The sequence below is a fragment of the Papio anubis genome, chromosome 1 (assembly GCF_008728515.1).
Source record: "Papio anubis isolate 15944 chromosome 1, Panubis1.0, whole genome shotgun sequence".
Lineage (NCBI taxonomy): Eukaryota > Metazoa > Chordata > Mammalia > Primates > Cercopithecidae > Papio > Papio anubis.
The window spans coordinates 52,678,171-52,706,153 of NC_044976.1; the positions used below are offsets into that span (position 1 = coordinate 52,678,171).

The 27,983-nt window shown below is 49.7% G+C and overlaps 2 protein-coding genes across 7 annotated transcripts in view; one reads left to right on the forward strand and one right to left on the reverse strand.

Moving 5' to 3' along the window:
* Positions 1–9: 9 nt before the first annotated feature.
* Positions 10–27,427, forward strand: MRPL37 (mitochondrial ribosomal protein L37). Of its 3 annotated transcripts, none has more exons than XM_021941892.2 (7): positions 10–445; positions 5,484–5,667; positions 5,761–5,876; positions 10,410–10,595; positions 13,283–13,440; positions 16,891–17,094; positions 25,896–27,427. In XM_021941892.2, exons 1-7 carry the CDS (start codon positions 100–102, stop codon positions 26,154–26,156), a joined length of 1,455 nt encoding a protein of 484 aa, XP_021797584.1. In that variant the 5' UTR covers positions 10–99; the 3' UTR covers positions 26,157–27,427. The 3 variants fall into 3 exon arrangements, with proteins under 3 accessions (XP_021797584.1, XP_003891980.1, XP_021797582.1); XM_003891931.3 differs by lacking the exon at positions 25,896–27,427 and adding an exon at positions 18,912–19,123; XM_021941890.2 differs by lacking the exons at positions 10,410–10,595; positions 25,896–27,427 and adding an exon at positions 18,912–19,123 and having other exon boundaries at positions 24–445.
* The window catches only part of SSBP3 (single stranded DNA binding protein 3), a 179,402-nt gene continuing 177,624 nt past the window's right edge, over positions 26,206–27,983 (reverse strand). Inside the window, exon 18 of one of the 4 annotated variants that reach the window (XM_021941893.2) lies at positions 26,206–27,899. In XM_021941893.2, the coding sequence (XP_021797585.1) occupies positions 27,870–27,899 (30 nt within the window). In that variant the 3' untranslated portion in view covers positions 26,206–27,869. The remainder of the gene's footprint in view (positions 27,900–27,983) is intronic. The other 3 variants (XM_021941910.2, XM_021941899.2, XM_021941904.2) reach the window with 3 other exon arrangements.

Below are 27,983 nucleotides of genomic sequence, written 5' to 3' on the forward strand. Positions count from 1 at the left end.
CAAAACGAGCTTTGGCGCCCAGCCCCTTTCGTTCCCAGCAGGCCCTGCGCGCGCAAGATGGTGTCGTCCAGGTGGTGGTCTTGAGGCGAACAGATCGTTATGGCCTTGGCGTCCGGGCCCGCAAGGCGGGCGCTGGCTGGCTCCGGACAGCTCGGCCTTGGGGGCTTCGGGGCCCCGAGACGCGGGGCGTATGAGTGGGGCGTGCGCTCCACTCGGAAGCCGGAGCCTCCTCTCCTGGATAGGGTGTACGAGATCCCTGGACTGGAGCCCATCACCTATGCAGGGAAGATGCACTTCGTGCCCTGGCTGGCGCGGCCCATCTTTCCGCCCTGGGAGCCGCGCTACAGGGACCCAAGGTTCTACCGCTCGCCCCCTCTTCACGAGCATCCGCTGCACAAAGAGCAGGCCTGCTATATCTTTCACCAGCGTTGCCGCCTTCTCGAGGGTGAGGCCCCAGGACGAGCGGCAAGGGAACATATTCCTCTGCCCAGCACTGACCCCGACCCTCTGTGGCTTTGGGCGAGACATTGAAACTCTGTGGGTTTTGGTTTCTTCATCTGCGAAATGGGGCCGTAGTGATTCCCATCTTCTGAGAGTTGTTAGAATTGAGTTGTAAGGAGCTGGGCCTCTGTGCGGGAGTAATAGAGAGTTTGCGTGTCAGCGTGAAAAGAGCTGCTTTCTAGGCCTACCCCTGGCTCTCTCTGTTTGACTTTGGGCAAATGGCTGACCATCCTGGGCCTCTATTTCCTGTGAATGATTTTGACTGGACAGTCCACATTGACCTTTCCAGGTCTGACATTCTGGAGATTAACTGCACATTTTAAAAGTAGATGGAGAGGCCGGGCGCGGTGGCTCAACCCTGTAATCCCAGCACTTTGGGAGGCCGAGATGGGCGGATCACGAGGTCAGGAGATCGAGACCATCCTGGCTAATACGGTGAAACCCCGTCTCTACTAAAAAATACAAAAAAGTAGCCGGGCGAGGTGGCGGGCGCCTGTATTCCCAGCTACTCGGGAGGCTGAGGCAGGAGAATGGCGTAAACCCGGGAGGCCGAGCTTGCAGTGAGCTGAGATCCGGCCACTGCACTCCAGCCTGGGCGACAGAGCGAGACTCCGTCTCAAAAAAAAAAAAAAAAAAAAAAGGGAGATGGAGAGAGTTTATAGTGGAGACAGCAGAATGTTTAATCTCCAGGCCTGTCACCTCTCAAGTCCATGTCTAGTCCTCTGTCACTCTCACTAGGGACAGATCAAAATGACTTTGCCAAAACCAGCCTGTCTATCTAGAACAGTACCAGAAATTATTTTCCAGAGTCCATGGAGAGGCTTGTTTATCCCTTTCCCCATTCTTCCATCTTCCTCAAATCAGGATAGGGATGGGGCAGGTCTTGAAAACAGAATGGTTGAGATAAGTGGGAACAGCATTTTCCAAAGAGTAATTAGGGGAAAAAAAAAAAGCAAATCTGGCAAGATTGGGGGACTAAGCCAGATAATAAATCCTAGGTTTGAAAAAAGTCAATTGGTCAGCCTTTTAAGCTTCTCAATTCCATTCCTGAAAGCTGATTGTTCAGCCTTTAAACACTTCCAGTGTCCTTACAAGGTACTGGGAAGGATCTCATAAGACTTGGCATCCTTGAGTGACCCAGGTAACAATACCAAGTGGGTGAATGCATTAGCAGTATTTTAGACGTTAAGATTATATTCGTTTGCCTAGGCTGAAAATGTATTGTGTATCCTATGTTTTTGCTACTTACAGAGAGGTTCTGTAGGCTATAATAAAACTCTGCAAGATACAGGGCTAGAGAAGCCATTTGGGGTAATGGAGAGAGGTGATGGTCTTTAGGGTAGACAGACTCAGATTCTCCTCCTAGCCTTGTCACTTACAAGGTATGTGAGCAAATTCCTTAGTCTCTGAGTTTCATTTTTCATTTTATAAAATCCCATCTAACTTGCAGGTAAAGCTTCTGGCACAGGGTAGATGGTGACTTTCAGTAAATGGCAGCTCTAATTATCACCTATTTTTCATACGCAAATGAAACATAAAGTCTTAGTATTTTATCTATTTTCAAGTTTAAGGAACAGTGGCGGGTCAGAACTAAAACTTAGTTTATCTGACTCCCAGTCCAGGGTTCTTTCGGCTGCACCACAAAATCCAGAAGTTACTTTTTTTTTTTTTTTTTTTGAGACAGCATCTTGCTGTGTTGCCCAAGCCAGAGTACTGTGGCGTGATCGTGCCTCACTGCAGCCTTGACCACCCAAGTTCAAGCGATCTCCCACCTCAGCTTCCTGAGTAGCTGGGACCACAGGCGCATGCCACCACTCCCGGCTAGTTTTTAAATTATTTGTGAAGAGGAGGTCTCACCATGTTGCACAGGCTGGTCTCAAAGTCCTTGGCTCAAGTGATCCTCCTGCCTCGGCCTCCCAAAGTGCTGGGATTATAGGTGTGAGCCACTGCCCCTCCCCAAAAGTTACATTTCTAAACATTTATATTTATATTTCTGGTGTGATGTCTTATGGGTCTTAAAGTGAAAAGTCTCATTGTACTTACTGCTTTTCATTTATTACCACAAGAGAAATTGCCTCAGGGTGTCTCCCCCAAAGTATCTTAAGCTCCCTTCCATCCCAGACATGGTCTGTCTGCCTGTCTCTTTCCTTCCTTCCTTCCTTCCTTTCTCTCTGTCTCTCTTTCTTTTTTTTTTCTTTCGACAGAGTCTTGCTCTGTCATTCAGGCTGGAGTGCAGTGGCGCAATCTCACTGCAATCTGTACCTCCCAGGCCTAATCTATCCTCCCACCTAAGCCTCCTAAGTAGCTGGGATTATAGGCACATGCCATCACGCCCGGCTAATTTCTTGTATTTCGTTTGTAGAGATGGGGTTACACCGTGTTGGCCAGGCTGGTCTCAAAGCAATCTGCCTACTTCAACCTCCCAAAGTGCTGAGGTTATAGGTGTGAGCCACCATGTCTGGCCCAGACACAATTTTCAAATGAAGATACGACCTTGAGTCAGAGAAGTGTTCTTCCAGCTAAGATGGGTAATCTGCCAACCAAGGCAGCCACCAGCCTTCTGTTAATTTGTGGGCATGATCATTGAGAAGAATATAGTATTGACTTTTCATTTGAAAATAGAGGACTGGCCGGGCGCGGTGGCTCAAGCCTGTAATCCCAGCACTTTGGGAGGCCGAGACGGGTGGATCACGAGGTCAGGAGATCGAGACCATCCTGGCTAACACGGTGAAACCCCCTCTCTACTAAAAAATACAAAAAACTAACTGGGCGAGGTGGTGGGCATCTGTAGTCCCAGCTACTCGGGAGGCTGAGGCAGGAGAATGGCGTAAACCCGGGAGGTGGAGCTTGCAGTGAGCTGAGATCCGGCCACTGCGTGACAGAGCCAGACTCCGTCTCAAAAAAAAAAAAAAAAAAAGAAAATAGAGGACTGGTGTGTTTACTTGATCTAGAACTTAGATACCTAGGTCTATGCATGTTCCTCCCCTAGAGAAGCCAAATTTGGGGAAAGTGAAGCTAGGGAGGTCTTTGCCTGGCACCACAACCCATCCCACCGAGAGTAGCTAAGTTTCTTTAATGTTTAAAGATTGTCAGGCTAAATTGAATCTATTTTAGTTTACATATACACCATCTTTTATTTATTTATTTATTTTAGAGACAGGGTCTCACTCTGTCACCCAGGCTGGAGTGCAGTGGTGTGATCATAGCTCACTGCAGTCTTGACCTCCTGGGCTCAAGTCATCCTCCCACCTCCTGAGTTAGTGGGATTATAGGCATGAGCCTCTGGGCCTGGCTACGTATATGCCATCTTTTCATGCAAAGTATTTTGGGCAGCTTATTTATAACAACCAGATTAAATTTAAAAACAGCTGAGGGGATCAGTACAAAGGAAAAATAAAACAGATAATACAACAAAAATTCATTCTGTGAGGTTCTACTTCATTTCCTTTTTTTTTTTTTTTCGAGGTGGAGTCTTACTCTGTTGCCCAAACTGGAGTGCAGTGACGTGATCTTGGCTCATTGTATCCTCTGCCTCCCAGGTTCAAGTGATTCTGCTGCCTCACCCTCCTAGGTAGCTGGGACTACAGGCAAGCACCACCACACCCAGCTAATTTTTTTGTGTTTTTAGTAGAGATGGGGTTTCACCGTGTTGGCCAGGCTGATCTCAAACTCCTGACCTCAAGTGATCTGCCACCTCAGCTTCCCAAAGTGCTGGGATTACAGGTGTGAGCCACCATGCCCGGCCTAAGATTCTGCATTTTAAAAGGAAGCCCCAAACCTGGCTCTGAGCTTGCTAGCAATAAACAAATGGTACATAGCTAGGGTCAGCTAACTAGGTCAGCTGCTTGCTTTTATAAATGAAGTATTATTGGAACAAAACCATGCATACTTGTTAAGTATTCCCTATTGTTGCTTTTGTGCTCTAGCAGAGTTGAGTAGTTGTGAGAGAGACTGTGGCCAAGAAGCTGAAAATATTTACTATTTGACCCTTTGAGAAAATGTTTGTTGAACTCTGGTATAGAGAAAAATATTTTCAGTTACACAGTTCACCATGTCTATAAGACAAAACAGGCCAGGCGCAGTGGCTAATGCCTATAATCGCAGCACTTTGGGAGGCCTAGGTGGGCAGATCACTTCAGGTCAGGAGTTTGAGACCAGCTTGGCCAACATGGTGAAACCCTATCTGTACTAAAAATACAAAAATTAGCTGGGTGCTGTGGTGCATGCTTGTAATCCCAGCTACTTGAGAAGCTGAGGCAGGAGAATCGCTTGAACCCAGGAGACGGAGGTTGCGGTGAGCCGAGATCATGCTGCTGCACTCCAGCCTGGGTGACAGAGCGAGACTTCGTCTCAAAAAAAAAAAAAAAAAAAAGACGAAACAGTTCTGTAACCAGGAAAAGCCCAACTTTTCTATACTAAGGCCAGAGAGGTTCAGCTTCTTAAAGTATTCATGAAAATCCGAAAGTTATTCTCAGTTATTTCCAAAGGTTGCTTTCCCCTGAGAAGGCAGCATGGGCTTATGCCTGGACCCACACCTAATAAATGAGGTATATTTGGTAGACACAGGCTATATTTGGTAGTCAGGGCTGGGGTGTGGGTTATTAGAAAGGATCTTAAATGAAAGGTTGGCATCCATCAATTTAGTCCCATAGCCTAGGGTCTATCCACTGCTTGCAGCATTCAGTCGTATTATCTCAGCTGTCTTAGCCACTGTTTGAATTCCTCTAGTGGCAGGCTCTCACCCCCTCAGTCACCTATTAATCATCCTGAAGTAGATGGTCATTCCTGAAGGTGAGTTGAAATCTGACTTTCTTAGCTTCTGCTCTTCACTTTTCGTTCTATCCCCTCAGGCGTCACAGAACAAATCCAGTTTCTCACTTGAGGCAGCCTTTTTACTAAGATGCTACCTGGCAGGTGTAAGCATCTCTTCCTGAATTGTTTTCTTTCTTTCTTTTTTTTTTTTGTGGCTGATTACCTCAAAGGTGTAAAGCAGGCTCTCTGGCTCACCAAGACCAAGTTAATAGAAGGCCTTCCCGAGAAAGTGCTTAGCCTTGTTGATGATCCAAAGAACCACATAGAGAACCAAGACGAGCGCGTTCTGAATGTGATCTCACATGCCCGTCTCTGGCACACCACTGAGGAAATCCCCAAGAGAGAGACCTACTGGTAAGTTCCCCCAAGTAAAGAAGATTTCCTACTAATGGATCTTCGAATCGACCTGTTGCTTTAAATCCCCAAATGTCTCTTTTTGTCTTCAAGCCCGGTCATCGTGGACAATCTAATACAGCTGTGTAAATCTCAGATTCTTAAGCATCCTTCTCTGGCCAGGCGGGTCTGTGTCCAAAACTCCACGTTTTCTGCTACCTGGAACCGAGGTTGGTCATCTTGTACACCAGAAAGCCTTGGTCTGTTTTTTTGCCTTTCTACTCTTAGCCCCACCACCAGCTCCCATCCCCCAGCCCCCAAATACCTATCCTCACTCCCGTCCTTCGTGGTCTACCCTTAGTATCATTAGCCATAGCCCAACCATTTTTGTTTTTAATCACTTTCTAAGACATTCATTCAACCATTAACAGCCATATCGAGTGCTTAGGATATGCTTGGGAAGTCCCTAAATGCTGAAGGTAAGGAAATTTATAATAAAGCACATGTAGCCTCCGTCCTCACGATGCTCATATTCTATTGCAATAGTCTTCTTACCTCAGTTACACCTCTCTGGTCTTCCAAATCCATTTTCAGCATGGCCTGCTAGAGTGATCTTTCTAAAGTGCAAGGATCTGCCTGTTTCAGATCCTTCACTGTCTCCTAGTAGTGTAAACCATTTATTGTGAGTTACCAGCCCTCATGATTTGGTTGCCACTTAGTCTTTCTAGTCTTATCTCCTGCTCTACTGCCCACCACCCCATCCCTAAATTAGCCACTTGCAGCTTTTTAGCATCAAGCTTTCACACCCATGTGCCTTTGCACATGCTGTGCATTCTGTCTGGAATAATCTTTTTTGTTTGAGTTTTATTTTTATTTATTTATTTTTTGAGATGGAGTCTCACCGTGTCGCCCAGGCTGAAATACAGTGGCGCGATCTCAGCTCACTGCAACCTCTGTCTGCCTCCCAGGTTCAAGCAATTCCTGTGCCTCAGCCTCCCAAGTAACTGGGATTACAGGCGTATGCCACCACACCTGGCTAATTTTTGTATTTTTAGTGGAGATGGGGTTTCACCATGTTGGCCAGGCTGGTCTCGAACTCCTGGCCTCAAGTGATCAGCCCATCTTAGCCTCCTAAAGTGCTGGGATTACAGACATGAGCCACTGCTTCCCACCTGGAATACTCTTTTCTGCTTTCTTTTCTTTTCTTTTTTTTTTTTTTCCAGGTGGAGTTTTGTTCTTGTTGCCCAGGCTGGAGTGCAATGGCGCGATCTCAGCTCACTGCAACCTCCATCTCCTGGGTTCCAAGCGATTCTCCTGCCTCAGCCTCTCAAGTAGCTGGGATTACAGGCACCCGCCCAACATGCCTAGCTAGTTTTTTTTTTTTGTATTTTTAGTAGAGATGGGGTTTCACTATGTTGGCTAGGCTGGTCTTGAACTCCTGACCTCAGGCAATCTACCGCGCCTGGCCCTCTGCTTTCTTCATTTAACCAAATTCTCCTTATCTGCAAGACTTCACTCAAGCCCCCCTTCTCTGTGAATCTGGGCTGGGGTATCTGTTCCTCCTCTGTGTGCCTTATGCTCATTCTGCCATCATAGCACACATTACACTGTACTGTCAGTATCTACTGTCAGTTCTGTCTACCCCACTAAACGGAACTCCTGATGGCTGGGACCATATCTTACTCACGTTGTCCAATGTCTAACAGTTCATGGTACACAGTAGGTGCTGACTGAAGGGATGCGTAAATGCATATACCTACTGTTGATGTTTCAGGCAGGGATATTCATAGAACACAGGTGTTCTAACTGGTGGAATCCTGGAGCAGGGAAACCAGCTATGGAATGATTTGGGATTTCAGGACATCTGCTTGGTCAGGATTTGTGTATAGACTTCCTGGCAAAGAGTCATCTTTGCAGAGGTAATGACACCACTAAGGAAATTAGTGAACCTCATTAATAGAGGAGTACTTGGCCCATCATCAAGTATTACCTCTAATTAAACTACCCCATTTGGCGCTGTCACTGGAGGAGGGATATGGAGGGAATTGAATCAGAAACCACACAAGAGTGGTCTGTGGGGAGAATCGAAAACCCAAGGTTAGGAGAGGTCCATGCACGTTGATTTTTCTTGCAGATTATATGTGAGGAAACAGGAAATACTTTAGAAAACTATTCTTGAGGTGACAGATCAGAGTTTATCCACCCACAGAGGTAGTATCCCTTTCTTACCTATCCAGTAAGGGAGGCCACATGCTAATTAATGACAGTGCTATTGACCAAACCAATTTTTAGACATACAAGAAAACTGGCCTTGATCCATTACCATCACACTGTGGCTATTTCTGAAAACACAAGCACCTTCTGAGAAAGATTTGCCTCAGTGGACACTCCTCAGGAGGCCATTCTCAAGGTGTTTTTCCAGGCACATTTTGTCTGGTGGTAGCATGTGACCTCCTGTGGGGACCTCTGTGAAGGGTGTCTATGCATGTTCACAATGGCTGACTTGCTGATGAGTCAGATGTGAGTTTGTTTTCCTCTTGCTACCTATGTCTGCACGTAGCATATATGCTAATCCAAATTCATTGAGGCTCTTTGGCCAGGGTTTTCTCACTCTCAGTCGTTAAGGACAGTCTGGCCCCTTTCCTAAGTTTAAGAATCTCCTCTGCCTTGGCTGGGTGCAGTGGCTCATGCGTGTAATCCCAGCACTTTGGGAGGTCGAGGCGGGTGGATCATGAGGTCAGGATATTGAGACCATCCTGGCTAACACAGTGAAGACCCATCTCTACTAAAAATACAAAAACAAAAAATTAGCTGGGCGTGGTGGCGGGCACCTGTATTCCCAGCCACTCGGGAGGCTGAGGCGGGAGAATGTCATGAACCTGGGAGACGGAGCTTGCAGTGAGCCGAGATTGCGCCACTGCACTCCAGCCTGGGCGACAGAGCAAGACTATGTCTCAAAAAAAAAAAAAAAAAAAAAAAATGCCGGGCACAGTGGCTCACACCTGTAATCCCAGCACTTTGGGAGGCTGAGGAGGGCGGATCACAAGGTCAGGAGATGGAGACCACGGTGAAACCCTGTCTCTACTAAAAATACAAAAAATTAGCCGGACGTGGTGGTGGGCGCCTGTAGTCCCAGCTACTCAGGAGGCTGAGGCAGGAGAATGGCGTGATCCCGGGAGGCGGAGCTTGCAGTGAGCTGAGATCATGCCACTGCACTCCAGCCGGGGGACAGAGCGAGACTCCTTAGTGCTCCTCTCTCTCTCCATCACTCCTTCCCTGCTGTATCCTACTCTAGTCACCTGGATTTCTCTCCCTAAATTCTGCCACAGAGTTGCCTGCACCTGTGCCTTTGCACATTATTCCTCCTTGACTAGAGTGCTTTTCCCCCTCTCTTTGCCTGGCAAGCTTTTACTCAGTGGTTTTCAACTAGGGACAGCTTTTCCCTCTGGAGAACATTTGGCAGTATGTGGAGACATCTTTGATATGATGTGGATGGGGTGTGGGGACATGGGATGGGGAGGGAGTTCAAGTGGCATCTGGTAAGTAGAAGCCAGGATGCTGCTAAACATCCCACAGTACACAGTAGGGGGAGGCATTCCCTCCCCCTACTCCACCAAAGAATTATCTGATCCAAATGTGAATAGTGCTGCAGTTGAGAATCTCTGCTCTTACCTGTCCTTCCAGATGTCATTTTAAGGCATTGCTGCTTTCAGGGAGCTTCCCATTCCCAGAGAAGTTCAGTTTTCCCCACCTGTACAATTTTTGAATATGTTTCATCCTTTTCACTGCAGCACTCACTACCTGGTGGGCTCCTTGAGAGGAGAGAGTAACTCTCACGCATCTCTGGGTTAGAGCAGGTGCTCAGGAAGATCTGGATGGTGCAGGCTTCGTTCCCCAGAGACCATCAGCCCTCAGGGTTTATTGGGAAGGGAACACAGGAAGAAGAATGCATTGGTTCATCCCCTCTTAAGGATCCCAGGATTAACATCCTAACTTAGTTATGTGTTCTGTGATTAGGCTGATGGTCTAGAAATGCTATAAATGACTTGAGGCACATGGGAGGATGAAGGCTTTAGACTTTGCAGAATTGAGAAAGTCTTTAATTATTATTATTTTTTAAGTTTTTTGAGACAGAGTTTCACTCTGTTGCCCAGGCTGGAGTGGAATAGCATGATCTTGGCTCACTGCAACCCTGCCCCAGGTTCAAGCAATTCTCGCGCTTCAGCCTCCCTAGTAACTGGGATTACTGGCATGCACCACCACTCCTGGCTAACTTTTTTTTTTTTTTTTTTTGAAACAGAGTCTCGCTCTGTCACCCAGGCTGGAGTGCAGTGGTATGATCTTGGCTCACTGCAAGCTTTGTCTCCTGTATAATGCCCATTCTCCCGCCTCAGTTCTTCTGAGTAGCTGGGACTACAGGTCACCACCACGCCCCAGCTAATTTTGTATTTTAGTAGAGACAGGGTTTTCACCGTGTTAGCTGTAGGATGGTCTCTCTCAATCTCCTGATCTGCGTGATCCACCCGGCCTTGGATTCCTCACAGTGCTGGGATTACAGGCTAGAGCCACCGCGGCCTCGGCCACTTGTATTTTTAGTAGAGACAGGGCTTCGTCATGTTGCCCAGGCTGACCCAGAACTCCTGGTTTCAAATGATCCGCCTGCCTTTGCCTCCCAAAGTACTAGGATTATAGGCATGAGCTACTGTGCCCAGCTGCGAAAGTCGTTAGTACCAGGTTAGAGTAACCATTTTTCTCCCTTTTAGAGTCTCTTCTCCTTCAAGTCCGTGGTTCTGGTGGAGCCCGACTGAGCACCAAGGATCCTTTGCCCACCATCGCCTCCAGAGAGGAGGTTGAAGCTACTAAGAATCATGTTCTAGAGACCTTCTACCCCATATCACCTGTCATTGATCTTCATGAATGCAATGTTTATGATGTGAAAGATGACACAGGTGAGGATCAATGTCTTGGACTTTTAGGCAGTGTGGGGGAGAAGGACATGCTTTTTCTGGAGGGAAAGGATATACTAAGAACTTGCTAGGCGCTAGGCACCTCGCGTGTATTACCTATCTCCTAGGATCCATGTGGCCCCATGAGACAAGTACTATTGTCTCCATTTCATAGGCAAAGAAACTGCAACTCAGGGAGGTTAAGTGATTTGCTCAAAGGCTAACTTTACTTTTTACCTTGGAGAAGTAACTCTGTTACATCAGAATGGCTTGAGGGGCTTTTCTTTTTCTTCAACAAACTGTATCATTGGGCATTTGAGGGGCTTTTGACCAAGGCTTTTTCTTTATTCATAGGTCCCATGAAGGCACCCACTTTCTGTTTACCTTGTAAACTCTGGCCAACCCCCTTTAAGGACTGAGAAAGCCCCGTGGACATTGAATGGGGCCATTGATCCAAACTCCAGCAAGCCAGGGACCACCATGTACTCAGTCAGCCAAGACATCACAAGGGAGTGAGACTAGGCTGGCCCCCACTTCCTGCCATCCACTCTGTCCTCATGAGCTGTAGCATCTTCCTCATAAACCCTTTCATTGTCACAACCACAACCTAGGTCAGTCTTTACTGTCCTTTACCTAGCCTATTGCCACAGCATCCCAGCTGGTCAATCTGACCCCACATTATTTTCTCTCTGGTCCATTTAGTTCACAATTCCAGAGTAGCCTTTCCCCAACACCACCTTCATCCCATCTATCTTCATGCCCACCTCCCGTTTCCTATTGAGTAAAGTTGGAACTCCTTTGCTGACATGAAAGAGCCTTCACATCTTGTCTCTGCCCCATCCCCAGCCTCATCTTTGCATCCTCCCCCACCTGCCCCATTTCTTGTGACTGTGCTGAATTCATCATGCCCTTTCTCACCTCCATGCCTTGGCATTTCCTTTCCCTTTGCCTGGAGCTCTTGACCATTCTTTCCTTTTGGTCTTCAGCTTGCTTACTTGTCATCTTTCACAGTTCATCTTAGGAATCACTTTCTCTCAGAAATACTTTGGGATCTTCCAGTCTCATCAGGGTCTTTCTGACTGTCCTCCCATAGCCCTTGACTCACCTCACATCTTGACATGTCCCTCCATACAGATATGGTCAGTTTTCCTGTCTGTCTCCCCTCTAAACTGTGAGCTCCTCAAAGACAGTGGCAAGCTCTGCTTGGCCTCCATTCCTGGTACCTGTCTTAGAGCTTGGCACAGAGTGAGTTCTAGATATTTACCTGTGTCAAGTACCTGGGCAGACTGAAGTACCAAACATGCAGCAGAGCCATGCCTCCTCTAGGCTTTTCAGAGCCTACATTATTTTCCCAGCCTCTTTTTTTTTTTTTTTCCTGAGACAGGGTCTCAGTCTGTCACTCAGGCTGGAATGCAGTAGCATGATTGTTGCTCTCTGCAGCCTTGACTTCCCAGGCTCAAGCAATCCCCCCACCTCAGCTCCTGAGTAGCTGGGACCACAGGTGTGTGCCACCACACCTGGCTAATTTTTGTATTCTTTTTAGAGATAGGGTCTTATTATGTTTCCTACGCTGGTCTCAAACACCTGGGCCCAAGCAATCTGCTCGCCTCGGCCTCCCAAAGTGCTGGGATTACCGGCGTGAGCCACCAGGCCCAACCTTCCCAACCTCTTCCTTCCTTCTTTTCACCCATATTCAGTGATCCAGATCACTTATTCTAGAAGTTCCCAGCCTACCAAGAGTTACTCATAGCCATGCGAGAGAAGAGAATCATGACTTGATAAGGTCATGGCTGAGAGGAATAAGTGCTAAACTTTGATTCTCAGCACTAGTGTTGTGTGGGTTAATTGTGAATGATGAGGCAAGTCATTTGTCACTAATATTAAAATAATAAATTTTGCAAATGACTTGCTTTCTTTTTTGTTTTTTTTTTTGTTTATTTCTTTTGAGACGGAGTCTCGCTCTGTCACCCAGGCTAGAGTGCAGTGGTGCAATCTCGGCTCACTGCAAGCTCCGCCTCCTGGGTTCACACTATTCTCATGCCTCAGCCTCCCGAGTAGCTGGGACTACAGGTGCCCACCACCATGCCCAGCTAATTTCTTATATTTTTTTAGTAGAAATGGGTTCTCACCGTGTTAACCAGGATGGTCTTGATCTCCTGACCTCATGATCCGCCCATCTCGGCCTCCCAAAGTGCTGGGATTACAGGCGTGAGCCACCATGCCCGGCCGACTTGTTTTCTTTTTAATAATTACCACAGATTTCAAGTTCTCCTTCTCCTAACATCACTGTCATCTGTGTGCCAGAATGAGAGAGAAAGCTGTGGAGTTAGAACTAGCTTGCAAGAAGCACCTATAACAGGTTGGCAGGCATTTTCTGTGAAGCGCCGAATAGTAAATATTTTAGGTTTTACAGGCCACATATGGTCTCTGTCACAGCTACCCAATAGTCATACGTAAATGAATGACTGTGGTTGTGCTCCAATAAAAATGTTATTTACAAAAATAGGCAGCAGGTCAGATTTGGCCAGCAGGCTGAAGTTTGCCAGCCCCTGAGCTATAGTGATAGTGCCCACCTTTGTTGAGTCTCTGTGTAGCACCTGTCCCTGGGCTAAGGTGAGGTGACTTTCCTGAGGCTTTATGGCAGGCTGATGAATCCTTTCCACCCCTCCACATAATTGTGTCTCTTGCAGGATTCCGGGAAGGCTATCCTTACCCCTATCCCCATACCCTGTACTTACTGGACAAAGCCAATGTACGACGGGGCCGCCTTCAGCCAGATCAGCTGCGGGCCAAGATGATCCTGTTTGCTTTTGGCAGTGCCCTGGCTCAGGCCCGGCTCCTCTATGGGGTACGTATGTGAAGAAGACCACTGAGCTGCTCTACGCCGTGTTGGTCTCCTCCCTTAAGGTTATTGCTCAGAGGAAGAAAAGGGATGTAGGGGAACTGATTGCTTGACTGAGGAGTTTTAGGGAGGAGTACTTCAGCCTACCCTGTGGAGATGAGCCGACATCACTAGGGGCTGACTGCCTGTGCTTCGCCTAAGTAGCTCACCTGACCACAGTAGCCCACATGTTTTACTGAAGTCCCCACTTTCCACGCTATGCCATAGAATTACAGGGAGGCCGTGCAGCTGATCCAGCATTACACAGCACTAAGTGATGGAGATAGGACTGCAGGTAGGTCTGCCCCACTCTGAAGTCTTCAGTTATTTGTGCTGCAGCATGCTGCCTCTGTTCTTGTAGTGGCAGAAGTGGAGCACAGGTGGGAGGAAGTGGAGCAATAGAGATGGCCAAGCCCTGCCTGCCAACTCAGGATGGGTGCTGGGGACCCAAGATACTCCTTGGTGGTAGCCCCTGATCCTAAGAGGAGGTCTCAGGGACCTAAATGGTATGGAATACAGACTAACTTGTCACAGAGAGCTGTCCTAAGATGGGAAAAACTTGACTGTGGGAGCAGAGACCTCCAGGGAAGGGAGGGCTGTATGGTAGCCCTCAAGCAGGCCTGGGACACCAGATCCCTGGTTTGGGATGTTGGGGTAGGGAGTTCATGAGAGCCACTGTTGGACCCCCAGGTCTTGGTTAGAGCCTGAGTCTTTTCTAGAGCAGGAATGAGGAAAAGTACTGTTTCCCATATTATTTGGCCTAGGGGGAGTTGGAGAGCCATGGTTAGCCAAATGGATAGGGAGTGGAATGGGCCTTGCCCAGACTGAGCACCTGCTGCATACCACACATTTATTTAGGGTTTTTATTAACAAAAAATCAGTGGTTCGTTTGTAAAATATAGTCTTGGATTAGCAGCAGGAGCATCATCTGGGAACTTGTTGAAAATGCATACTCTCAGACCTACCCCCAGACCTGCTGAATCAGAAACCCTGGGGTTGGGGCCCAGCGATCAGCATTTTAATAAGCCCCCCATTGACGCTGCTACAAGCTCGAATTTAAAAACCACTGAACTGGCCAGGCACGGTGGCTCACGCCTGTAATCCCAGCACTTTGGGAGGCCGAGGTGGGAGGATCACTTGAGGCCAGGAGTTGGAGACCAGCCTGGCCAACATGGCGAAACCCCGTCTCTACTAAAAACGCAAAGATTAGCTGGGTGTGGTGGTGCATGCCTGTAATCTTAGCACTTTGGGAGGCCGAGGTGGGGGGATTAGTTGAGGCCAGGAGTTCAAGACCAGCCTGGCCAACATGGCGAAACCCCGACTCTATTAAAAATACAAAGATTAGCTGGGTGTGGTGGCATGCACATGTAATCCCAGCTACTCGGGAGGCTGACGCATGAATATTGTTTTAACCCAGGAGGCGGAGGCTGCAGTGAGCTGAGATTGCACCATCGCACTCCAGCCTGGGTGACAGAGTGAGACTCTGCCTCAAAGGAAAAAAAAAAAAAAAGACCACTGAACTGAAATTTCAGAACACAGCATTATTTAATCCTTGTAGTTTTTTAACCCCATGTGGCAGATGTCATTAGCTTCATTTTACAGGTGGTGAAACTGAGGCTCAGAGAGGCTAAGGAACTTGCCCAGGGACACACAGCTAAGAAATTCATATGAAGTCAGATCTTCATATGACCTTCTTGTGTCTTTCCAATCCTAGGACAACTGTCTTATTCCCATTCCTGAAGGCTCTGAAAGGTTAGGTAACTTGCTCAAGATCCCACAGCTAATGAGTGGGGAAGCAAAGCTTGGAACCGTGATCTCTCCAGTTTTGAAGGATGTGCTACTCCCAACTCAGGCAGGAGAAGGAGGCAGAGATAGTCACAACCCTGGTCCCAGGCCTGCAGACTCAGTGTAGCCTCTGTGCCAGCTATTGGCATCAGAGCCTGGGTAGCAACGATACCACTAATTACCACCAAGTTGGGTAGGAGCGGAGACCTCCTTCAGCCCCTCCAGGTACAAATTATTCCTGGGGATGTGAAGTTGAGCAATTATGGGAAGAGCCTCCATGTAAAAGGTAAAATTGCTGAGAAATTTATGTACTACCTGCAGTTTTATTGATCTGTAGAGGGAGATAAGAGTCAATACAGAATTCTCGGCTAACACTTACTGGTACTTTTCTTTTTATTTATTTTTCATGCAGCTAAGAACAGGTATTTCTAAGGCCAAAAGCCCCAGTGTGGCCCACACTGAGGTCTGACATTAGGTATTCCTAATGCCAGATTCAGCCCCAGTGGGGTGGAATCAAGGATGGCCTGCTTCATGGGGCCTGCCTGTTGAATCTTCATTCATTGAGTAGCAGTCACCAAACTGGATTGCAGCAGAGTCTCAGCAGGTCACCATACGATTTATCTCCCATACTGGGACACCACTGAGAATAATGAGGTGCCACTATTAGATACACTGGGACACCAGGATTAGACCAGAACAACAGGGCTTTCAGTGACTTAATAGCATGGAGTCTGATCCCACGTCATACCCCATGGGTGACCTGGAGCAAATTATACCACCTCTCTGAACCTCAGTTTCCTTATCTGTTAGTGGGAACATACCTCTAGCTTTACGAGAGTAGAGGTGACCTGATGTAAAACTGGCAAGATGCCTGGCACCTGAGAGGCCTTCAGTAAATGATTTTAGGTAGTACTCCTATTACCAAGTGGCAGTAACCAGAAGAGATCAGTAGCAGGAATTGACTGGTGAAATCCTGACGCTGGCATGGCTGGATGGATACTCCAGAAATATGGCCCATATTGAGTTGCAGTGTAAGCATGAAGCCCAGTGAATGTGACTGCCAGGCCCTTAGAAGCAAGGCAGGGACATGGGGGAAGTGTGTGGTCTGGCATGAGCCTGTTTGGATTCTACACCACCCATCTTTGTGATTTCAGGCAAGTCACTTTACCTCACCGAATCTCAGTTTCCTCATCCGTCAAATGGAGTGAGAACTGAATGAGATTACATCTATCCGTTGACCCTCCGGATTCACGTTTGATAGCTGATGTCACTGTGATCCTCATCAAGTAACGCCAAGAGTTTGAGGGATTTCTGTCATTAACCCCCCAGCTGGCCTGCCTGAACTCTGGCTTGCCTGGAAATTGCCTCTCAGTGGCAGGAACTATTACTCTGATGTGCTCAAATAGAAGAGCAGGCACCCTGGGGCCATGAGGCACAGCCAGCCTGGGTGAAGAAGGCCCAGCCCTGGACAGTGCCCTGAACTCCTCATTCTATTTTAATTGCCCCAAAGAGAAGCCATTCAGTGGACGTAGGTGGACGTTGTAAAGGGCAGAACTAGAAGCTGCCTGGGCCGTGCTGTTCCTTACACTCCACAGCTTCTGATTTGTTTTCCTTTTCCCCTTTTCCTCTCAGAATGATGCCAAGGTCTTGGAGCAGCCCGTGGTGGTGCAGAGCGTGGGCACAGATGGACGTGTCTTCCATTTCCTGGTGTTTCAACTGAATACCACAGACCTGTCCTCTAACGAGGGTGTCAAGAATTTGGCCTGGGTGGACTCAGACCAGCTCCTCTATCAGCATTTTTGGTGTCTCCCAGTGATCAAAAAGAGAGTGGTTGTGGTAAGTTGAGCCATCTCCCGCCTGACCCAGGAGGGCCCTGCCTCCTCCTACCTGGTGTGAGCCTCAGGTGGGATTGCCGGGGTGCTCTGAGTAGAGCCCTGGCCCTGGGGACTTCCCACCCAGGATTTCTGCCTGGAGGACTCCTTCAGTCCCGCCCCTACCTAAGGCCCTGCCCAGTGCTCCACTCCAGCTTCTGCTTCCCTTTGCACCCTCCAGCCAATCCAGTTCCTCGCAGCTCCCAGGGTGCTCTGCGGCTTCATTAGCTTTGGCCTTTGTAGATGCTGCTCCTTTTATCTAGGAGGCTTCTTGCCTTCTCCCCTCCCCATTAGTCTTTGTCAGGCTGTCCTCCACTTGTCCTTCCAGGTTTAGCATAAGTGTTTCTTATTTTGGGAAACTTCTGACCACCACCGCCCCCATCCCAACCCTCACTTAAGTGCCTCAGGTGGGCTGCCCTGGCCTCCATATTCCCCCATCACAGCACGATCACATTGCTGTGCGTAGAATCTCTTCACGTTTTTTTTCTTCCGCCAAACAGAACTCCAAGCTCCTAGATCCTTGAGGGCAGGGTCTGTGGGGATGCATTCATTTGTTTCATCCCACAGATACGGAGTTCCTCCTGTGGCACCATCACTGCTGCACCCCACTGCTCAGCTGACAGGGTCCAGGCCTGCTCTCTGTGTAGTGGGCAGTAGCAGTATCTAAATAAATTCCTGATAGAGCATCAGGCAGTGATATGCACCCTGGAGAGACCTATAGCAGGGTCAGGGACTGAGAAAGCGGAGTAGGGGTACTGCCTGCTCTGGGACCAACTAGGTCCCACACAGGCCTGAGTATGGGCTTGCTAAATGGAGTCGCTGAGCCTTTGAACATTCTCAGCAGGTCCGTTCTTAGTTCTCCAGCAGCTCAGTGCTGTTTCCACCTGAAATGCCTGTCGGGTCTGTGCCCTTTGCTTTGGCCCCGGACACCCTCAGTTCACCTGCATAGTCACAGCAGCCACCTCCATGCTCTCTGCTCTTAGTCACGTTTTCCCTCCTGACTCTGTGTCTTCAGGTTCTCTTCCCTCAGCCTCTCCCTTCCAGGATACTGACTCAGGGCTGGGCCTGTTGTGGTTTGGAGACAGCTCCTCCTCACCTCTGCAGCCTCATCTCCTGCCGCTCCACCCCTCAGCATTCGCCCTGGGCTCCAGCCCGATCTTGCTCTTCCTGCCTTCATTTCTTCTTCTTCTATTGCATGTGCTGGGCTTTCTGAAGTCTCCTTCATTTTCTTTTTCTTTTTGCCCCATTCTGCTCGCCCTTCCACATATAAATGTCGGCGAGTTAGTCATTTCTCCCTGCTTTCTTCTTTTTCCTACTTCTGCAGTGGGGTCTGTCTCCTTTCATTTTCACTATTTGAACAGCTGACCATAAGCTCCTTGGGGACAGGAACCAGAGTCAAGTTACTGCTGTGTCTCTGTCTCTAGCACAGGACATAGGCCCAGTAGAAAGAAAGCAGGTGCCCAATAAATGTGTGTGGAATGGGTGAGGGATGATTGTCCCTGGGATTAGAGAGGGCAACAGCCCATTTGCTCCTGGTGGTTGAAGTGAGAGGGCCTCGGGAGCAGAGCAGTGTCAACAGCTGTTTTGGCTGAAGGGGGCTGGGAATGCTTCCTGTCCTCCCAGTCTGCAGCCCCTCAACACCCCTTCTCAGTCTGAGAGAGAGACGATGTCAGAAAAAGAAAGTTGCTGTCCAGGCACTGAAGATTTACTTCAATCCAATCTTGTTTTAATTGCTGTCGTTAAACCTAGTAGCAGGGTCCTAATGGACTGTGTTCTTTCCAGGAGCCTGTTGGGCCAGTTGATTTCAAGCCAGAGACATTCAGAAAGTTTTTAGCTCTATATTTGCACGGTGCTGTGTGAGCTGAGGACCCCTCTGAATCCTGAACCCTCCCTTGCCTCTCTTCCACGGAAGAGAGCCTGGGTCCCGTGGAGCCTCAGTGCCCGTTTGGCCTGCTACTCTCGCTGACAATAAAGAGCCCTTGTGTTGCACTGAAGCCTGTGTTTGGTATGAGGGTGCCATCAGGAGGGGCCCCCACACAAGTCCAAGCCCTGGAGCCTGACCTGCCCCAGCTGAAGCCCAGCTCTGCCCTGGACCCGTGTTGTGATCTTAGATAAGCATCTTCATCTGTCTGTTTCCATTTCTTCATCTGAAACCTGGGCTAATGTGACTGACCTGGTGTTGAAGACTCCGGGTTATGTGTGTGTAGTGTCTGCCACATGGCAGATACGCTGATGGTCACTAGGTTCTTATGGCATTATTTAAATTGTGGACACATTCCACAATGACTGCAGAAAATCTCGCTAGAGTATTTATTGTAGATTTCTCCCTTGTATCCTGGTTAATGGGGTGAGTACACCCCTAGTTCAGCTGGCCTCTGTTTGTCCAAATAATGTCAAGTCCTAATCTGTGCCAGACACTGCTGCCATGCCAAGCACCTGATACACAGCATCTTTAATCTCCACACACCCCTTACAAGGTAAATGTCATTTCCATATTCAAGAAAAATATTGCATGCCTAGCATGTGCTATGCACTGTTCTGGGCCCAAAGGAGAAAACACGGATAATTTAAGGTGTTTGCCCAAGGTCACCCAGCTGGTGCTATAGGTCAGCTTCCCAAGGAAACGCAGAGATTTTTATTTGGGGAGAACCTTTAGGACCAGAACCTGTGGAGAGTGAAGGCAGCAGCAGGTGGGGGTGGCAGGCCCAAGCTCAGTGTGGCTGCATCTGAGGCCTCACCCAGTTCATGGGCACTCTGGAGCCAGAGGCAAGGGAGTTGAGCCTTCTACAAACACCCCTGACCTGGCACCAGCCATTGGATATGTGCTGCTTCCCGACAGCGGGTGGGACCTTGGGCGAGGTGGCTTTGTTGGGCTGTAATTCCTGCTGAGGGACTGCTGAGAGCAGTTAGTGTGGGAACTTCCGGCAGCTGGAGGAGCTCTCAGCTAGGCAGTGGCAAAGTGGCATCCAGCCTGTGTCTGCCTCCCAGGCTTGGGCTCTTTCCACTTGACAGCTTACTTTGTAGGCTTGAGGGATTACCAGGAAAAGCAGCAAGGCACAGAGGACCATGGGGACGGGGAGTGACTGGAAGTGGGGAGGCCGGAGGCTTGGCTGGGGCTGGAGTGGCCAGCTCGGGAGGGGCCTGAACACCAAGCACCTCACCTCCCAGGGCAGCTGACCTTGGGCTCCGGGGACTCTGAGCCCTGCTGCCCATTTTACTTTTTATTTTACAGACAGGAAACAATTATACATAAATGATAAAAGTTCAGAGTTCAGGGAAAAATAAGTCGACCCACCCAAGGCGGTCCCTAGCTAGTCCTTTTCCCTAAGGATAACAGAGCTTCGAGTTTCTTCCATGCTTTTGGTGAAAATGTGTATGTATCATAAGAACACATGTATGTACATGACTGAAGAGTCATCCTATTTACAGCCTGTTCTGCCCTTCCTTTTTCACCTGATGTCTCCGGATCGTAGGCTCTTGCCACATCACCACATAGGATCTCTTCATTCTTTTGAGCAGCTGTGTTAGTATCTGTTGATGACGGTCCAGGTTGTTTCCAGTTGTCATTAGAAATAATGCTGCAGTGAGCATCCTCATTCATGTATCTTAGAGTACTTTTGCCAGCAGAGCCATTGGGTAAGTTCCTAGCAGTGGAATTGCTGAGTCAAAGGTTTTTTTTTTTAAAGAACACTCCGTTGGGAGTACAGAGGAGGAGCTGGCGGGATGGTGGTAGGGAGTCCAGCTGGAGGCCACTGCAGTGATCCTGGGGCAAGTGGTGGTGATGGCTTGGCGTGATCCTGAGCAGGCTGAAGCCCCTGGAGACTGCTTGGAGGGGAGGGAGGGTGAGATGAACTTGAGCCCTGAGCAAGCGGGATGGAGGCTCTGAGTAAGTGAACCGTCAGCAGATGACCTTGTAGCTTGAGGACTGCCTGGAAGCGGGCCAGGGTTGCAGGGCAGGTCTGGGCAGCCTGTCCTCCCAACCCACCCTGAATGAGGACAGCTCGGATGCTGGCCTTAGTGCTCAGTTGTGGAGCCTGGAGCTTGTCGAGGGAGCTGCAAAGTGCGGCTGATCTGCAAAGTGGGGCAGGCAGGACTGGCGGTTTTTTAATTGTCCCCATAGAGATGAGGAAACAGGCTTAGAGACCACATGATGTAGTGTGAAGAGCTGGGAAGCTCCTGCGTCTTGACAGCTGCCCCCTCCACAGACAGGTCCTTGCTTCTCCAAATCCCAAATGTCTATCAGCCTCGTCCCCACTCCCTCATTCAACGCAGGAGAGGAAGTGATGCAGCAGAACCTGAGGGCCTCAGCCAGCCTCCAGCCCAGTGCAGGCTCCCCAGCCAGTGAGCTGGTGAAGGAGCAGGAGCATGCTGCAGGGAGAGTGCTGCACCAGGTCATGCTGGATAGTGCAACCCCACGATAGGAACTTCCAGCAACAGACTTTTGGAAGTGAAATGGTGACATTCCCATTGTGAACATATTTTTCACTGTCTCATGTATTTAAGTGCCTGGTTGATCCATTAAAAAATTCTTCAGTTCATTTCTAGCAAGCTTCAGTGGCAAGGGAATTCTAATTTGGCTGGGGGAGAGCCACTTTCCCCCTCCTGTATTCCAGCTGCCCTGTCAGATCCTCAGCTTCCTCGCTGGCAAAATGGGGATATGGCACCTCCCTTCCAGGTTTCCCCACCTTTGGATCAAATAGATTCCATTCGACAAGGAGGTTTCAAGTCGATGGGTTTGGAGTTCTCAGAAGCCTGGTGGAAAGGTGAGCTTGCTTGAGGGGACCTGACTTTAGGCTGCTCTCTGTTCTCTCCCAAGGCTGGCTCAGGCTGGACCCAGGGCAAGTGTTTGGCAGAGGCTCTGTGACAACTCACAGGGCTCTGGGAAGGAGCAGGACAGGTTCCTGTTGGACTTTAGACAGTATCTCCCTGGTTCCTTTTTTGCTGTGGGTGAAAGTCTCAGAAAGCATGCAGGTGACCCGAGTGTCTCTGACTGTCTCTCTTTAACATGGACACACAGATGTCCATGACCCACAAGGCCTACCTGCTTCACTGCTGGAAGACCCCCCCGGTCCAGGGACCCTCTCCCCTCAGAATACATCTCCTCATACCCAAAGACTACATCCAGGGAGTGGGCTTGCTGCCCAGGGCAGGACCTCCATCCCTTAGAGGCCAGCCTGTCAGAGCAACGTGGCCCCTGCCATGTTCACTCTCACGCACACGTGCGCACACACATATATGCACGCACACCACACTCCCACACATGCCCACAGTCACACTTCCACCCACACACACCACAGCCCCAGACATGTGCCCACATGCACGTGTGCACGTGAGACCCATGGGTCTCCTCCTCCCCAGCTAGGCCAGTGATGGAACCCAAGAATAGGTCCAGACTGGAGATTGAGCCCTGAGGTCCCTCACCATAGACCTCCTCTAGGGGCAGCCCATTGAATAAGCACCTACTGTGTGCCAGGTGTTGTGCTGGGAGCGACAGTTACAGAAGGAGGGAGATGTGGTCCCCGCCCTCTGGGAGCTCCCGGGGTACTGGGTGGAGACGGCCAGAGTAGTCTCCTTTGGATTGGCAGTAGCAGGTACCCACAAAGGCCACCTCCTTCCCCACACCTGGGCACCTACCCACCCACAGGTGACAGCATACCATAGGGAGGGGTGCCACTGAGCACATTCTGGGGCGACTACTCAACAACATCCAGTTATTCCAAGAGCACTCATCATGTACCTACTGGGCACCAGGACCTGTGCTGGCAATTCTGGGGACAAAGAGGGCTTGTACATGGTCCCTGGCTTAGAGGATCTCCCAGCCTGATGGGGGAGGCATACACTGAACCAGGCTGTGGGGACCCAGGGAGAGCGCTATCCCGGCCCAGAAGGCTTCCAGGAGGAGGGGCCATCTGAGCTAGGTTCCAAAGGGCAAGTGGGAACGAGGAGGGGCTGGCAGGAACAAAGGCCCTGGCTGGGCAGACATCCACAGAGTACCGCAAAGTTGGAGGTGAAGTGCTGAGGGACAAGGAAAAGCAGGAGTGCCCATGGCCCTTCCATGCCCTGCAGCTGCCTGGAAGCTGTGAGGAGCGTGGACTTGGTCCCAGAGTCACAGTGGGCGTAGCCACCTGGGTTCCCCACTAGCAAGAAGCCCTCTCCTCTCTGCACCCCTTTTCTTCTCATGGTCACCAGGGCATCTCGCTCTTCTCGCTCTCCTGGTCTTCTCACTGCTCTGCCGCCTTTGTGGGTCGCTCCTGTTCCCCAGATCTCAGGGCCCAGTCCTTCAGCCTCTTCTCCATTCATTCCCTAGATGATTTCAGCCAGTCTTATGACTTTAAAGACCCTCTAAATGGCAACAACTCCCACGGTATGCCTCTAGTTCAGACCTGCCTACTTGATGTCTTTACTGGATTATCAAATCAGCATCTCAAATTTAACTCACCAGAACAGAGCTCTTCCCGCAGCCTGCCCCACCTCCACAAACGGCATCTCCGTCCTTCCGTATCTGTTCACTACTGTATCCCTAGTGCCAGAACCACCCCTGGCATAAAAGGGGTGCTCAGCAAACACATGAGTGGATGGATGGAAAGAAAGAAGTCTACGGAGGCTCAAAAGTGAGATGGTCTTTGTGGCATTGGAGGGCTGACATGGAGGCAGGAAATCAAGGGCATGGCTGAATTCCAGAAACCAGATGCCAGGTTCTGTGGCTCCGCAGGCGCCCTGGGAATAGAGAGGAGGATAGAACAGAACCTCTGTCTTCCAGCACCCACCCTCGTTGGTCTTTTATTTCCAAACCCCAGCCCCAACTCCAAGCCCCCAGTGCTTATACCCAGTGAGCCCAGGGCTGGGCAGAGCAAGGCTCATCTGCCTGTAACCCCACCCTGCCCAGCCACTCTGCCCAAGTCCAGGGGAGCCCCATGGCCTTAACTCCAAGAGGCCCAGCTCCCCTCAGTTCAGGGCCAAAGCCCTCTGGAGCACCCCAGGCATGTTCTGGGCTCAGTCTCCTGGAGTCTGTGGAATTTGGGAACACAGCTGGTGCACCACTTCATGCGACAGCAGAGACTGGGGCAGGGGAATTCTCAGGTCACTAGGGAGCCAGCCTGAGCAGCCTTACCCCCAGCTGGAGCCCTGCTCTGGCCTAGCGCCTTAGTGGCTGTGCTGCTGTTGGTGTCAGTGACTTGCCTTAAGTTTCTTCTTTCCTGGTTCTGGGGTAGGGGGCAGTGGGGATGCCCAGCAGGGAGGCAGGTGAGGGGTCCGCTGTCTCAGGCCTGGTCCTAGCTCTGGCCCCCTAGGCTGGCCAACCCCTAGAATCGAGTGCCTGCAGACAGCGATGACTCCAGCAGGAAAGCTGTGGTCCGGCCCCCGACTCCGGCACCTCTCAGTGATGGCCTGAAGCCCTTTTTTGTGAAAGAACTGGCATGACGCTTCCTTTTCTCCTGCTCATTTCAGTATCTTTCCACTGGCTCATGTAGAGCTCTGGTCTGGCCCCAGGCAGTGATGAAAATGCTTAGTGAACAAGAACCAGTTCTTTGCTTAGAGATCTGCCCCCGAGGAAGGCCAAACTAACCTGCACCCTGGCCATTTGTGTTATGAAGGCAACTGCAGGGCTGCTGAGGGGCCCCAGGCTGAGGGGTAGCACAGCACACAGCAGGCGCTCCCCCCCAGGCTGGGCCCCGTGACCTGCCTTCCTCCAGCTAGGCACCCCAATCCCATGGCTCTTGTCTGTGCCTGACTCCTGCTCCAAGGAGCACAGGTATTAGATGAATATCCCATCCTCCCAACCTCCTTTCCCCAGCCCTGGGTCAGCACCATTGATACGGGTTAGTCACAGCCTCAGTCTCTTCATCTCTCCAATGGAGATGCTTTTCCAATAGTTCAAAGGTGTCCGTGCTGAGCAAAAGCCCAGAAAACCTTGTTCCAAGGTGAAGAGGGAAGGACCAGATGGAATCTTCTAGATCCTCCCAGCTACTCCCTAACACACCCATTTGGACTTTCCCCACATATGGGTAACAACATCACTTGCAGCGAACACATGCTGCTCTTAGTCCGTGCACGGCACTGTTCTGAGCACTTCACTGTGCTAACCTCCTCACAGCCCATGAGGCAGCCAGCCCGTCAGCCCCCATTTTGCAGATGAGAGAACTGAGAACAGAAATATCAACTAATTTGCCCATGGCCACACAGCAAGTTGCAGCAAAGGCAAGATTTAAACCTGGGAATTTGCTATCTGGTCCCCTAAGGGCCTTATAAACATGGGCTAAGCCTACCCTTTGCTTGGACCCTCTGTCTCCCACCCACCCCGGCATCTACTCCTGCTGCAAACCTAGAATGAGGTCCCCAGAGCTCCAGGGAAGAAGAAAGTTCTTTCTAGTCGTGCAAGTCAGCATCCATAGCGGCTTACCTCACCCTAGCCCTCAGCATTTCTTGCCTAAATGTCATCTGGGAATGGCTCTCTCCATATCCTGCCAGCCCCACCTGATTCATCTCCCAGGATGCCACCAGCATACACTTTCCAAAATTTACTAAGTAGACTGCACTACTCTCAAAACCCTTCAAGGGCTCCCAGTGCCTTGGAGCCTTAGGAAAAAAAATGTATGTATCAACCTCCCTGTGCCTCCCAGTCGCAAACAGCAGGCACTTGAGGTCGGGGGCCTGGGGTGAAGCCAGTCCCACCTGAGGGGAGAAAGCAGGGAGTGGCTGTGGTCCTCCTGGCTGATAGCAACTCCTCATAGACAACAGAGGGCACCAGGAACCTTCTTCTACTTCCAGAAAAATAAACAACATTCCAGCAAACCAAAATGTGTTTGCAAGACAAGAAATGGAAAATGGCTTTTAGAAGGCCCCCAAATATTTAAAGTAAGACGGATACCTCCCTCCCTCCCAACCCACCTTCCGCCCAGGCCATCGCGACTCCACAAGAACACAGAACTCGCAGGCCCAGGAAAAGAAGGCAGACGCCTCAAACACAAAACATCTTGTTACGCACCAGGAACAAAAACTGTGCCCAACAAGTCACCTTGCATTTTGTAATCAGTGTAATAAACTCCAACCCACGTTCCCCAAACATGTCAGGAAGGGCTGCGGAAAAAAGATGTCCCTTTAATAAAACGTTATCAACATATATCGTACACAAACTACAATGTATCATAATTACTTTTTTTTTTCCTCTCTTAATTCAGAACCAGACTACAAGGTAAGAAAAAACACAGAAACAGCTACAATGTTCCCAATAATCCGCACAAAGTCTTTTTTCAGGCAGATGATATCTCACATAATATGATATACATGGATCAGAAAGGGAGGGAGTAAAACAAAGACCAGCTACAGGGGAGGGAGGAAGGAGAAGGGCATGTCAATGTACAAAGAATTCAGGTGTCTTCCAGGGCAAGACACAAAGGTTTCTGCGGGGTGATGAGGTGAGCGGGGCCATGAGCACCCTCCCGGGAGGGGACAGGCTCCACCGTCGGGCTTGTTGGTTTTTGAAAATAAAAACAGGACCGGAGACAGCACGTCTGTTTGGTTGTCGGTGTCCCCCCACCCCCCACAGCTGCTCCAAAGTCTTTCCATCCAGTCCCAAGCATATACAGAGCAATTCTGGTCAGTATCCCATCTTTGAGAAAGGACGAATAAAGAGAAAAAGAAAACCGGAACTCGAGCCCCCCAGCCGGTGCACATGATGACGCTGATGCGAGGATCTCGGGACCAGAACGTGGAGGTCACTGTTTCCATGTCCCAGGTCATAGCCATCCTGTCAGTGGCAGCCTCTCCTACTCTGCGTCAGGCCACCACCCAGCTGGCAGGATTCTCACTGGGAAGACTGGGGTGGGGGTGGAGGAGGGGCTGGAAGGTCCAGGAGAGGAGGAGGAAGGCATCCTGGGAACAGTGCATGCCACCGGGTCACGGTGACGGGCTGGGCTGTGGTGGAATCCTGAAAGGGGCCGGTGGTTCGGCCCCTCTGGCCACAGGATGAGGGTGCTGGGTTCTGAGGTCCAAGCGTGCCGCTGCCGTTGCCGTAGAAATCAAGCTAGAACAAACGCGTTCCCGCTCCTCCCCTGCCTGTTGCACAAACCAAAACCCCAAGTGGAAAACGGTGACTGCCTTTTCTTCTTTCCAAAAAAGGCCTTTTGAAAGAAACCACCGATTGTAAACTGTCGAGTTTATTATTATTATTTTTGATGGCTACAGACAATGTGGGCTCTCACACCTAGACTAGCTTTTCTGGTGGAAGGGCTTGGGGACAGACAAGACAGCAGGGCTTCTGGTTTTCCTTTTTTTTTTTTTTTTTTTTTTTTTTTTTTTTTTTAAGAAGAAAGCATAGAGGTTGATTGGGGTGGGGGGCTTGCTAGAAGCTTCCATTTAAAAAAATTTTCCCCAAAAAACCCCCCCTGAAAACAAATTAAAAAATCCCAACGGTAAAACCCCAAACAAAAAACAAAAAAGTGTCGTGTACGGAAAAGGTCCTTTGGGGAAAGGGCAAGGGGTGCGATTTTTCTGGTCACTGACTTGAAATACATTTTTGAGTTTTGTCCTTCATGTTTTATGGAATAAAAAGTTCGGCCTTTTTATTGCATGAAACTAAAATTGGGAAAGGTGGGGGGCGTGGATGGGGTGGGAGGGGGTTGAGGGGAGCAGGGAGATGCCCTCCCCACCAGCTCCTGGATAATGACACCTCACTTCTTGCATAATTTCTGGCATCTTCCCGCCTGCAATGCCCGCTCTCTCAGCGTCTCGGAGAAGGGGGGATCACACACTCATCGTCATGCTTGGAGAATACTGGAAGGGAGAAGCAGAGAAGGAGGGGGTGAGGATTGTGGGGAGGCCGCTGACACACCGAGGTGCCAAGAGCCTGGTTTGACT

What these genes read in the sequence shown, in the direction of transcription:
- MRPL37 (XM_021941892.2), top strand. Translation starts at nt 100, where the DNA reads ATGGCCTTGGCGTCCGGGCCCGCAAGGCGGGCGCTGGCTGGCTCCGGA. An exon ending in CCCAAGAGAGAGACCTACTG is followed by an intron (nt 5,668 to 5,760) that starts GTAAGTTCCCCC and finishes TTTGTCTTCAAG; the next exon opens with CCCGGTCATCGTGGACAATC. An exon ending in AGGCCCGGCTCCTCTATGGG is followed by an intron (nt 13,441 to 16,890) that starts GTACGTATGTGA and finishes TTTTCCTCTCAG; the next exon opens with AATGATGCCAAGGTCTTGGA.